General features: G+C 50.1%; 1 protein-coding gene across 1 annotated transcript in view; it reads right to left on the reverse strand.

Annotated features, from left to right (window-relative positions):
• Positions 1 to 11427, reverse strand: part of QRFPR (pyroglutamylated RFamide peptide receptor) — a 69319-nt gene extending 57892 nt beyond the window's left edge. The window contains exon 1 of the mRNA XM_005290282.4: positions 10773 to 11427. Within this exon, the coding sequence (XP_005290339.1) occupies positions 10773 to 11112 (340 nt within the window). The 5' untranslated portion in view covers positions 11113 to 11427. The remainder of the gene's footprint in view (positions 1 to 10772) is intronic.
• Positions 11428 to 12035: the final 608 nt, after the last annotated feature.

The following is a 12035-nucleotide window of genomic DNA, read 5'->3' on the forward strand; positions in this document are numbered from 1 at the left end:
CAATGTACAATGTACAGAGGGGCATTACTGGCACATGATGACATATATCACATTGGTAGATGTGCAGGTGAACGAACCCCTGATGGTGTGGCTGATGTGGTTATATCCTATGATGGTGTCACTTGAATAGATATGTGGACAGAGTTGGCAATGGGGTTTGTAGCAGGGGTTGGTTCCTGGGTTAGTGTTTCTGTTGTGTGGTGTGTAGTTGCTGGTGAGTATTTGCTTCAGGTTGGGGGGCTGTCTGTAAGCGAGGCCTGGCCTGTCTCCCAGGGCCTGTGAGAGTGAGGGATCATCCTTCAGGATAGGTTGTAGATCCTTGATGATGCGCTGGAGAGGTTTTAGTTGGGGGCTGTAGGTGATGGCTAGTGGCATTCTGTTACATTCTTTGTTGGGCCTGTCCTGTAGTAGGTGACTTCTGGGTATCCTTCTGGCTCTGCCAATCTGTTTCTTCACTTCACCAGGTGGGTATTGTAGTTTTAAGAATGCCTGATGGAGATCCTGTAGGTGTTTGTCTCTGTCTGAGGGATTGGATCTAATGCGGTTGTATCTTAGAGCTTGGCTGTAGACAATGGATGGTGTAATGTGGTCTGGATGAAAGCTGGAGGCACGTAGGTAAGTATAGCAGTCAGTAGATTTCCGATATAGAGTGGTGTTTATGTGACCATTGCTTATTAGCACTGTACTGTCCAGGAAGTGGATCTCTTGTGTGGACTGGTTCAGGCTGAGGTTGTTGGTGGGATGGAAATTGTTGAAATCATGGTGGAATTCCTTAAGGGCTTCTTTTCCATGGGTCCAGATGATGAAGATGTCATCAATGTAGCGCAAGTAGAGTAGGGGCACTAGGGGACGAGAGCTGAGGAAGCGTTGTTCTAAGTCAGCCATAAAAATGTTGGCATACTGTGTGGCCATGCAGGTACCCATAGCAGTGCCGCTGAATTGAAGGTATAAATTGTTTCCTGGAAATTTCCAGGTTGAGGCACCAGACAATGGCAGAATCCTTCCCATCTCTGCTAGGATTAAATTGCACTCTCATAATGGGCTAAAGTGGGAATTCTTCCACAGTTTCTTGGGCACATAGTAGAATGTTAAAAAACATGCCAGGCATTGTAGAGGAAACAGACACTTGGCGATTTAAATTCCTGTTAAACTGATCTTCAGTTCAGTCCTCTATTCCCATCACTCTCTTTGGTCCTTGATACCAGTCAGCTCTGTGTTCTTGGGGAACCAGGGCGCAGTATCCAGCCTGTCTGACTCATGAAAGATACCCCACCACCACCACCACCACCAGCCTCTGCTTAAACCAAAACCCATCAGAGAAAAGACTTGCAGAGAGCAATGAAGGGCAGATGGGAGACACACCTAGACCCTTCCTGACAAGGGTGACAAGATGAAGACATCTTCATTAGCATACAGAATGAAGAACAGAGACAACTCTCCAAGCCTCATCTGCATGAAAGATGGGACAGGGAGACATCTCAATTTGCATACAGAATAGAGAACAGAGAACCGCACTGAACTCTGGGACCAGAAAAAGCAGGGAAGCACTGCATCGTGGGAATCTCTGCTCCAGATGTTAATGAATGTACGCCTGCCCACACCCAGCTCAGCAGTTATCAGACCAATTCTAGTAAGGAATCCTTGATTGATATCCAAAATACTGAAGCAGCCCAGTTGCACTGTGAGCTCCCTGGAAGAAAACACCACCGAAAGCCAAGATTGATCAGCTCCTATTGTCTAACCTAAAGAAAACCTTTGAGTCATCAGTTTACCCATAAACAAATCTAGTGTTCTCCCTTGAACCATTGTATTTTCTCTACAAAAATCCCTACTCACCCTCCAGTCAGTGTTCTGATGCTTAGATCCAAACTATGCATCAGTTCCACTGGGACTCCATCTTCTCCTGACTGATCATGCTGGAGGCTCTACCTGTCTCCAGCACTCAGGACCCTGAGCTACCACCATCACCTGGGAACCCCGACCAGTTCAAGCCTCCTGGAGTGGGTGAGATCCCCTTCTTTCTCTCTCTCTGTTTTCCTTTCTACCTTAGGTATTAACCTTTAATAATGTATGTTATGTTGGTTTAGGCTCTCCTTGTGTAGTTATCACTATTATTCAATAAATAACTTTTATGGTTAAGCTGGTTGCTTCTCTCTCTCTCTGAACTTTACTCTTTTGTGTTTTTAGCTTCCCCCATTTACTCTGCAGCAACAGTTCTTTTACCTAAGCTAAAGATCCCTGCAGCACCCAAAATACTGTGGGGTTTGCTCATCAAGTAGATTACTACCAGTACAATTGTGATGTGAGAGTGGGGATAGTGATGTGCTGAATCTGGAACACATAAGGGTGACAGCTTGAAAGTGCTGCTTGACCCAGTCCATTGAGCCCAGGGGCACATAAGGGGTCAGCTTGAAAGTGCTGACTGACCTGATCCGCTCAGACATGCTCTGTTACTGTGTGTGTTCATCCGGTTCTGGGGCTGCAGGAACCCAGCCTTAGGGAACCTAGGTCCTGCAGGATAGCTCCACTGGGAGGGGACTTGCATAAGGGAGGAGTAGAAGTCCGTATAAAAACACACGTGACAGGCAGTACATTGATAGAATTACAGAAACATCCCCTCCAAGAGTAACCCAAATAAATGAGCATACCCCAAAGTAATAGGCAAATCTGGTAACATCCTTACCATAATATATGCACCAGCATGTTTTGAGGAGGGAGCCTTATGGACTGAATGAAACAGGTCAGAAGTTAGTTCTCTCTCTGTTTGAGAACAGTCCACAACAATGGTCTAAATAAAACCAACAGTAGCTCAGATAAAGCAAGGTAACCTGCTTTATATCAGGGGAGGGAAGAAAGGGTGAAGTCTGTTCTTGAGCTTATATCAAGGATGTACAAAGCCTCAGGTACTGCTGCCACCCACCCTCACTGCTTTTTAAAAGAAAAATACAAAATCATAAGAAAAATTAAAACTAACCAAAGCTAATTGGTATAAGACATCCCTTTGACTAAGATTGCATCCAGCATTACCATAAGATTTTGATGTGCTGTGTTAGGGAGGGCCGGTGCAACCCATTAGACGACCTAGGTGGTTGCCTAGGGCACTAGCATTTGGGGGGCGGCATTTCGGTCCTTCGGCGGTGACCACGGCGGCCAGATCTTCGGCCGCCCCGCTCGTCGTTGGCATTTAGGCGGAGGGAGCTGGGGCAGGGGGGCGCAGGGAGGGCTGCCTGCAGCAAGTAAGGGGGCGAGGCATGCAGGGGAACTCCCTGCCCCAGCTCACCTCTGCTCCGCCTCCTCCCTTGAGCACGTGGCCCCGCTCTCCTTCTATCCCTCCCAGGCTTGCGGTGCCAAACAGCTGATTGGCGCCACAAGCCTGGGAGGCGGGAGAAGTGGAGTGGCGACGGCATGCTCAGGGAGGAGGCAGAGCAGAGGTGAGTTGGGGCGAGGAGCTGCCGCACAGCTCCCCGGGCCGGGGGGAGCTGCCGCGGGCGGGGGGGCGCCTCAGGGCGGAGGGGGAGGTGGGGAGCTGCCACAGGGGGGCATCTTAGGGCGGGGGGGCGGAGAGCTGCCACAGGGCTCAGGGGGGAGGGGCGCAAGGTGGAAGTTTCACCTAGGGCACGAAACATCCTTGCACCCGCCCTGGTGTTAGGCAACAGTTCAGTTAGGCCAAGGAATACAGTCTACATGTTTAGACACCTGTTCAATGTACTGCAGCATCACAGTATGCCTCCACACTTGGAACTTCCTATCCTTTTCCCAACAGGATTAGATAATATGGTGGTAAAAATTCCTTCACTATTGCTGGTGGGTACAAATTTCCTAGTGTGGACAAGGCCTCAGACACCCACCTTTATATCAACGACCTCCCACCCCTAAACACAGCCTTTTTACTAGTGACCAGTGGTCAGTTTTACCTTCCGGTTACTTGGATGTGAAGGTGTGTACTCCATGAGTTAATATTTTAGCCAGGAAGTTGTGTTTTGTATTAGCATATGGACAAAGATATTTGCTAGTATCCAGCATCTGTAAATAAGCTTATCACAGTTACTGCTGACTCCTACAATGTCCTTTATATTTCGAACCCCTCTTACTGACAGATCCCATCATCTCATTTTTCCATTCTCTTCTCATGTAACTCAGATCATTTCAAAGGCTCTTTTGAGTCTGCATAGGTGTCAGCTAGTGTTCAAACTCTTTGGCATGCATCTTGTTGAGACTTCGACCTATTTGCACCCATGTTCTGTTCCCCTGTGGGGATCTTTACTGTGTGGCTCTTAAATGTTAGAAAGAAGGCAACTCCCCCGCCAGTCTCAAAGTTACACAGAAATTAGGTAAGTCCATATTTTTCAATAATGTCCATTCAATGAAGTCCACCATCACACACATCTTTGAAGAGCTATAGAGAAAAAACAGCCTGATCCAGCACAAACTTATACAGGAAATTACACTCTGAATGCCACCCTCTTCAGAGTAAAGCTTGGACAACTCTTTTTAGCAATGCATAGCACTGAAAACCAGCATGCAATGCTGCAGAATGCTAAATAGGCAATTAATATCCAATGTGTAATTAGCAGAGTACTTTGAAAGGCTTGTTTACTGTCCTCAGACTTTCTGAATAGTCCACTTATGGACAGCAAGGACTCAGCTGTCAGCCAAAGTAGCCTGAAGCATGCACATACACAGTGAAATGGCAGGCCAGGTTGTGACAGTAAAAAGCAGTGAGGCACGTATCTGTGCACCACTCCGATTACCAGTTATGCCTGTTTTCTCTATCCCTATCTCCCAAATGAGTTCATCGCAGAATCAATGCCCACATATAAGTTGGGTTTTGTGAGAGATCCAAAAAACTAGGTGGAGAAGTGGCTTGACAGAAGAAAGTAAACAAAAACACACGCACAAAAGAGCTTGGGAACGGGAGAAAGCTACTTCCCATTTTCTGAAATGCTGATCATTTGCAATACTACCATCTTCATCACAACTTCATTTTTCATAGTAACAAACCTCAAGTGGCAGAGATACAGGTTGTGAATCATCCTGTCTCTCAATCCTTAAAAGGACACCATCAATTTAAAAAAAAATCATATTTCTTTCTGAATTTCTCTTTGCCCACTATTTTATTTTGACAACATTTAAAGGTTACCTATCTGAGAAAGATTAGAAGAGAAACAAATCTCTTCTTGTGTTTATTCACACTGTACATTTGGCAGCACTGGAATAGGCCCTACTCCTATAACTTCTTAGCATATACTCAATGTGCCTCAGATGGCACATGGCCAGGATTCATCACCGAATTTGGTCCAGTGGTTGGATCATTAACTTCCCAGGCTGGGTACTGGTGAGGAGTGTGACATGAACACTGATCCATGCTTTAACAGATTCTACCTACCCAGGCAGACCACTGTCAAAGTCAATAGGGCTCCACATGGATGCAGGTATCCACCCATGTGGATCCAGTTGTTGGATAGGGGCTAGAGTCACCGCCTTTTGTTTGACATGTGAAAACTCACTCTCAACAGGGGAGAGAAAAAACATTGTAAAACCACACCAAAAAAATTAAGTGTCTAATCCTTTTTTTGATTCTTGCTAAAGCTGTGACTTCAGTGATATCATTTGGCAGTGAACTCCACAGAATAATTGTGCAATGAGAAAAAAGTTTTTCCTCTTATCAGTTTTAAACAATTACCTTTCAATTTCATTGAACATCTCCTTATTCTTGTACTGTGAAAGAGGGTAAATAGAAGTACCTGATTTACCTTCTCTAGAGCAGGTAGCCTCTGTCATGTCCCCTCTTGTTCACCTTGGACAAGATAACTGCACTCAGAGGCGAAGCACAACTGTTGATAGTGGGGAGCACAATTTAAAGGTTCTGGTAGGAACCTGGCAGCAGAGGCGATGCATGGGCAAGGGATGCCATACAGCCCCGTGGGCTGGAGCCTGGCCTCACAGTCACTCGCTGCGTTTTCTTCAGTGCAATGTCCACAGGCTCCCTGTCCCACCAGTCTTTGGCTACAGGATCTGAGCCTTACCCCACCCACCCCAGCTCTATTCCTGGCTCCGTGATGGACTCTGTGAGCTTGAACAAGGCAGCTAGGCCCAGTTCTCAGGGTTGCAGGTGCAGCCCCTGAACACACACATGCCTGCACAGCTGCATGAAGTTAAATGCTAGGCCTCCCCCTCTCTATAATGAGCAATCCCCACCCCGCTCCCAGTGGTACGCTGCAGCTTGTAAAGCGCTTTGAGACCCCTGGAGAGATGCTCAGTACTGGGTTTACCATGGCACCTGGCCCAGAGTCAGAAGGGGCCCCAGTGTCCGGACTTGCTGCTACAGCCCAATCCCCCGGCCAGCTGAGCCGGCCAGGAAAGCTGCCCCCGCCCCTGCTCTGTGCCTGCCCCGCCTCTTCCCACCCCACTCCACCCCTGTCCCGCCCCCACTCCCCCCCTTTCCCCCCAATCCCCCTCCCCTGAGCTATGCATCCCAGGAGACTGCAGCTGGGGTCAGGCCTGCCCTGCACTCACAGGGCAGTGGGAAGTGGAGGATTGACCCGGCCCCAGCCCGCTCCACTCCACTGGCTCCCAGACGCACCACCGGTGAGTGCTGGGGGGCGGTTCCCCCCTTCCCCCAAAGTCAGGGCAGCAGAGAAGAGCAGGCTGGGGCCAGGTCACTTCACTTCCCACCGCCCTGTGAGTGCGGGGTCGGGCCCACCCTGCAATCACCAGGTGGCAGGAAGTGGAGGAGCGACCCAGGCCCAACCCGCTCCACTCCACCAGCTCATGCTGGGGGTGGTGGTTTCCCCCCTGCCCCCCAAGCCTGGGGAGGAGATGGAGAGGTGGGGAAGCAGCATGGGATGGGGAAGAGAAGGGGTTGGGGGAAGGGGGCATGGGGAAGAGCTGGGAGAAGGAAGAGGGTGGGATGGGGAGGAGATGGAGTGGTGGGGTAGGGGCATGGGATGGGGAAGAGAAGGGGATGGGGGACGCGGGGGCAGGGGGGAAGCTGGAGCCCAGCATGCGGCATCCTCTTGGTAGAAGCTGGGGCTCCCCTGTTAAGCAGGCCCATCGAACCCTCACCCTGACAAGCCCCACCTCCCCTGCATCTGTACCACCTCAATGAGCCCCCTGAGACACCCTCCCCACTGAGCCCCAAACACCTTCACCTGGATCCCCTGCAGAGTCCCATTGCCCCTGTACCTGGAACCCCCCAATGAGCTTCTGTGCATCCAGATCTCCCACCAAGCCACCCACACCCAGACTGCCCCACAGAGAACTCTCTTACCCCCACCTGGATCCCCCCACACTAAGTCCCTATGCACTTGGATCCTGCTGCCGGGCAGAGCCTGCTCACCCACACCTGGTGCACCTGGCACAGGGGGGCAGGACCCCAGGGTGCTTCTGGGGCAGGCCTGGCTGTTGCACTGTGTCAGGGTTGGATGCAGCCTCACTGCTGAGTCCCTGTCCCAGGGTGGGGTGGGACGAGGCTGCAGGGTAATGCTCTTTGCTCCTTGGGCAGTGCCCCTCCATCCTTCCCCCAACTTCAGCAGGTAGCTTGGGCTGTCCGGAGCAGGCCGTGCCCCTGTGCCCTGTCTGTAACCCTCAGCCCCCACAGTCAGAGGCACGTGCAGGAGGCCACCCTATCTGGCAGGTGCCACTGGCTGTGTAGAAGGACAGACCATGACAGGAGCCACCTCCAGCCCAGGATGACATCGGTGCCACTGGCAGGGAAGGGAAGGAGCCAGGCTGCACTGGCCAGACCCCTCACCACACTCTCCCTGGGCTGGGATTCAGTGTCATTTCCTCCTCCTCTGACAGAACCCAACTACCCCTGTAGGTTCCCAGGGACTCCAGGGTACAATCCATCCTTAATCCAGGGGACAGGAGGCAGCTGGGTTATGCCAGTGGGCAGCAGCAGCCTGGAGGTGTTAGCTGCATTTTGGTGCTGCGCAAGCAGGAAGGGATGTCTGCTTTCAGCTGCGGGCGGGGAGGAGAGAAAGGATGAGCTCTGCAAAGACATGGGCCAAGGGCAACTCCTGGGCAAGGCAAAGGGAATGAGGGCAGCAGTCCTCACCAGATGGTTCTGACATTCTAGTGTGAACTCTGGCAGAAATCTGGGGGTGCATGTGGCCCTACATGCCCACACACACACATTGCTTCTGCTGCCACTTAAGGCACACCAACACCATTTTTCATGAGAAAGATTCTCATGAAAAATGGTGTTGGTGTGCCTTAAGTGGCAGCAGAGGCACTGACCTAACTTAGGCCTCTACCTCCAAGAAAGGGTTCACAGCCATGAATTCCAAGCAGCAGGAGTGACCTGCTATTAGGCACTTAAGTGAGGGTGACCAGATGTCCTGATATTATTGGGACCAACCCAATATTAGGGGCTTTCCTATATAAGACAAACTATACTCCTCCCCCTCCCAAAAATGTGTCCTGATTTTTCACACTTGCTATCTGGTCACCCTATCTATCCTAAGTACCATTTGAGGAGCTGGACATAAGGCCCACCCCTCTCCTCAGCAATTCCTACTGGCTATCTTGGGTAACTCCCCATTCATTGTGCTGGCTTTTGTAAGTCCCATTCTTAGAGACTTCTTCACATGCATTGTATAAGGAGCCTAGCAGCCTAACTCAGATCCGTTGGTTCCCTTAGGCATTAGGGGGCCTAAAAGTTAGCTGTTGCAACAATAAGTCTAAAGATATATCTACACTGCGAAAAAACCAAAAAAATAAAAAACAAAAATACACCACAACAGTGAGTCTCAGAGCATGGATCAATTGATTCAGGCTTACAAGGCTTGTGCCATAAGGCTAAAAAAGCAGTGTAGACATTCCCACTCAGATTGGAGCCCAGGCTCTGAAATCCAACATGCATTTCCATTATAATCAGCATCCCTGGCTGCCATTCATGGCAGAAACATACATTTTATTTCTTCACTCGTAATTGCCAAGATCAAAAGAGCAGAGACAGAGCATTGAGCCTCTCTCTACAGAATTGTTGTTTCGTAGCACTACTGCATCTGCCTGTCCTTTTCTTTAACTTCGTGTCTCTGCAGTTCTATGTTGTGACAACAATATACACTCTAAAATTCCACTGAACTCAATGGGAATCTGGCCTGTGGTCCCTCACCCACAAGAGGCAAATAAATCCTAAAGACAGTGCCTTTGTACACTGCTCTTAACTTTCACATTCAGATCATAACATGAAAACTTCCAAAGCCCTGCAGTTTGTCAACATGTATCTATTTCACCCATTCATCATATTATCTATGCACTGGAAAACAAAAGGAAAGCCATTTATTAAAGAAATGTAGTCTGTGAAACACCTTTAAAAACTAAAGACACTTTGTCCTAAAGTATAAATGACCTGATTTGAAGAGGGGCTTTTCCTCTCCTCATTCTGTCTGGTCAGTGACTTTGGCCAACCCCAAATGGATGGGACATCTTGTAATACAATCAACCAAAGGACCCATTTTTGCTAACAAAGGCAAAAAGGACCTGATCTGAAGCCTTTTCAATGGAACTGACTTCAACAAGCTTTGGCTCAGACCTTCTTTTGCACTTGTCAGCAAGAATGTATCCTTGGAACAAAAAATTACAGGATACATGTGTCATGTCACCACCATTACTACATCAAAAATTCTGTTTACTGCAACTTTCACCAGAATCTCAAGACACAGCTGTTTCAAATTGAATACAATCTGTTAATTTAGTCCAATGGTGATGTGACGTATCAGTTCTTGAAACTCTGCAGAATAAGGAGTACACTGAAAATTTAGATTAATGGGTCAGATTTGTAGATTCAGAGCCCTAATCCTAAAATGCAATAACAGACTACAAATGAGTAGGCAAAAGCAACAGTTCTAGAGTGAACCAAGCTATCTGTTATGAACAGAGACTTTCAAAGGTTTGAAGCATCAGTTCTGAGCTATGAAAGTATGAGAGCTTGCACACTAGTAGTGATACCAATGGAGCATTATAAAGTAATGTTGCCAGATCCCCTAGTACAAAAGGTTTTCCAGAAAAGAAAACGGCTGCCTTACACTCTGCCTTATCTAGTCAAAACAATCCATGTGTCCTAAAGGAAAAACAATTTCCCAAGAAAATATAAACTCTAAAAAACAGGTGTTTTGTCTTCATCTAGGTAGGGGGGCAGCTAAATAAATGCCTGCCTCCTTTTGAGAGACAAGGTGGGTGAGGTAGTATCTTTTATTGGACCAACTTCCTTTTGGTGAGAGAGACAACGCTCATCTTCAGAAAACGACCTGAAGAAGAGCTCTGTGTAAGCTGGAAAGCTTGTCTCTCTCCCCAAAGGAAGCTGGTCCAATAAAAGTTATTGCCTCACCCATCTTGTCTCTCTAATACCCTTGGACCAACACACCTCTACAAGTACACTGCAGGTCACCTTTTGACTCATTCCTGTACACAAAAGGCATTTGCAGGTTGCTTTGAAGATGAGAAGTGCCAAATAGTAGCATCTTCCCAGGTGACACAGCCCATTCCTTAGTCCTGTGGGACCAAAGCGATCTACATGTCATTTCCCACCTGCATCCCCCGCTCTGTTCCTCCGGCAGAGATCTGTTGCAGCCAGGTGTACTTGATGGGACAGGAACAAGCCCAGCAAGCAGGGAGTGGGGGAAAGAGAGATGCGAACTCCCGGGCGCCCCGTCCAGGAATGAGAGGGAGGGAGAGGGGCAGAGGCAGGGTTCCCCGTGCACGAGAGGCTGGGTCCATCCAGAGATCCCCGGCCGGCTAGAGGCGGTAGCAGGGGGGTTACTCACCCCCGAGCCAGTTAGAGGAAATGTTCTGGAGCATGGTGAAGGGCACGCAGAAGAAGGCGATGAGCAGGTCGCTGAGCGCCAGGGAGCAGATGAAGATGTTGGTGACGGTCCTCATGGCTTTCCTGCGGGTCACCACGTAGAGCACCAGGCAGTTACCAAAGAGCGCCAGGACGAAGATGAGCACGCAGACGAGCACGAAGGCCAGCTTGGTGCGGCCGGGCAGCTCCGGGATGTAGACCAGCGGCCGCAGCCCGTAGAGCGCGATGAACTGCTCCCGAGTCACGTTATTGTCCCGCAGCAGCCGGGCGAACTGCTCCGGGGTGATGTTCAGGGACCGCATGGCCGGGCCCGCCGGGGCGCTGATCTCTGCCCGGGGCCAGGCGGCAGCCCACGCTACCTGCCAGCGTCTCAGGGGAGCGTCCGGCAGCTGGGCATAGCGCGGAGCTGCCCGCCCCTGCCAGGCTCTCCAGGGCGGGCGAGCACTAGGGCTGTTGCGCGGAAGGGCTCTGCATGGCCAGTACTCCTGCAGGCTAGGGGGCTGCCTTAGCCACTCAGCCAAGGGGGCGTTGGGGGGGAGGGGAGATAGAACTAACCCTGAGAGGTCCAAGAACAATTGAAAATACTCTTGGGCTGAGCTGCTATTTGCTGGGAAAGAAAGACACTAAGCGAACGAGGGGAAAGAACGGAGGAGTGAAATTGACAAGAGGCAACCGCTCCCACTAGCGCCTGGTCATTGGTTTGAATGTAGCCCAATCTGGGGGCATCTCCCTTTAACGAGCCGGGAGCGGGCACGGCAGAGGAGAAAATCCAGCTCAAGGCTGAAAGTTTACAGCCAAGCCGAGGAGTGTAAGCAGCGCCGGCTGGGGCTTTATCTGGGGTATCAGCCAATCAGTGCACTAAGGCGCCCTCCCCCTCTTCCCCTTTAACGCCCCCCAGGCCCTCAGCAGTTTCTAGCCCCCTGAGGGAGCAACTGGGGCCGCTGGCATCTGCTGCCTTCACAGGAAGGGGGCTGCCAGGCGGCTGAGCTGATCGCTCTTTTGGCAAGACCCTGGCGGGGAGGGGGCGGCGAAGGACGGAGCCGTGCAGTCTCCCCTCGGGTTAGCCGATCTGGTTTTTTGCTTTCAATCTTTGCCTCGTTGTCGGTTAAGTGATCTTCAAATCATCGCCTGGGAGTTAGCTAAGTTTGTATTATCGTTGCACATCCCCGTGGTTAAAGTCAGTCAAACATTGCGCAATACACTCAAGAAAAAATAGCCACTTACC

Source organism: Chrysemys picta, chromosome 5 (genome assembly GCF_011386835.1).
Source record: "Chrysemys picta bellii isolate R12L10 chromosome 5, ASM1138683v2, whole genome shotgun sequence".
NCBI lineage: Eukaryota > Metazoa > Chordata > Testudines > Emydidae > Chrysemys > Chrysemys picta.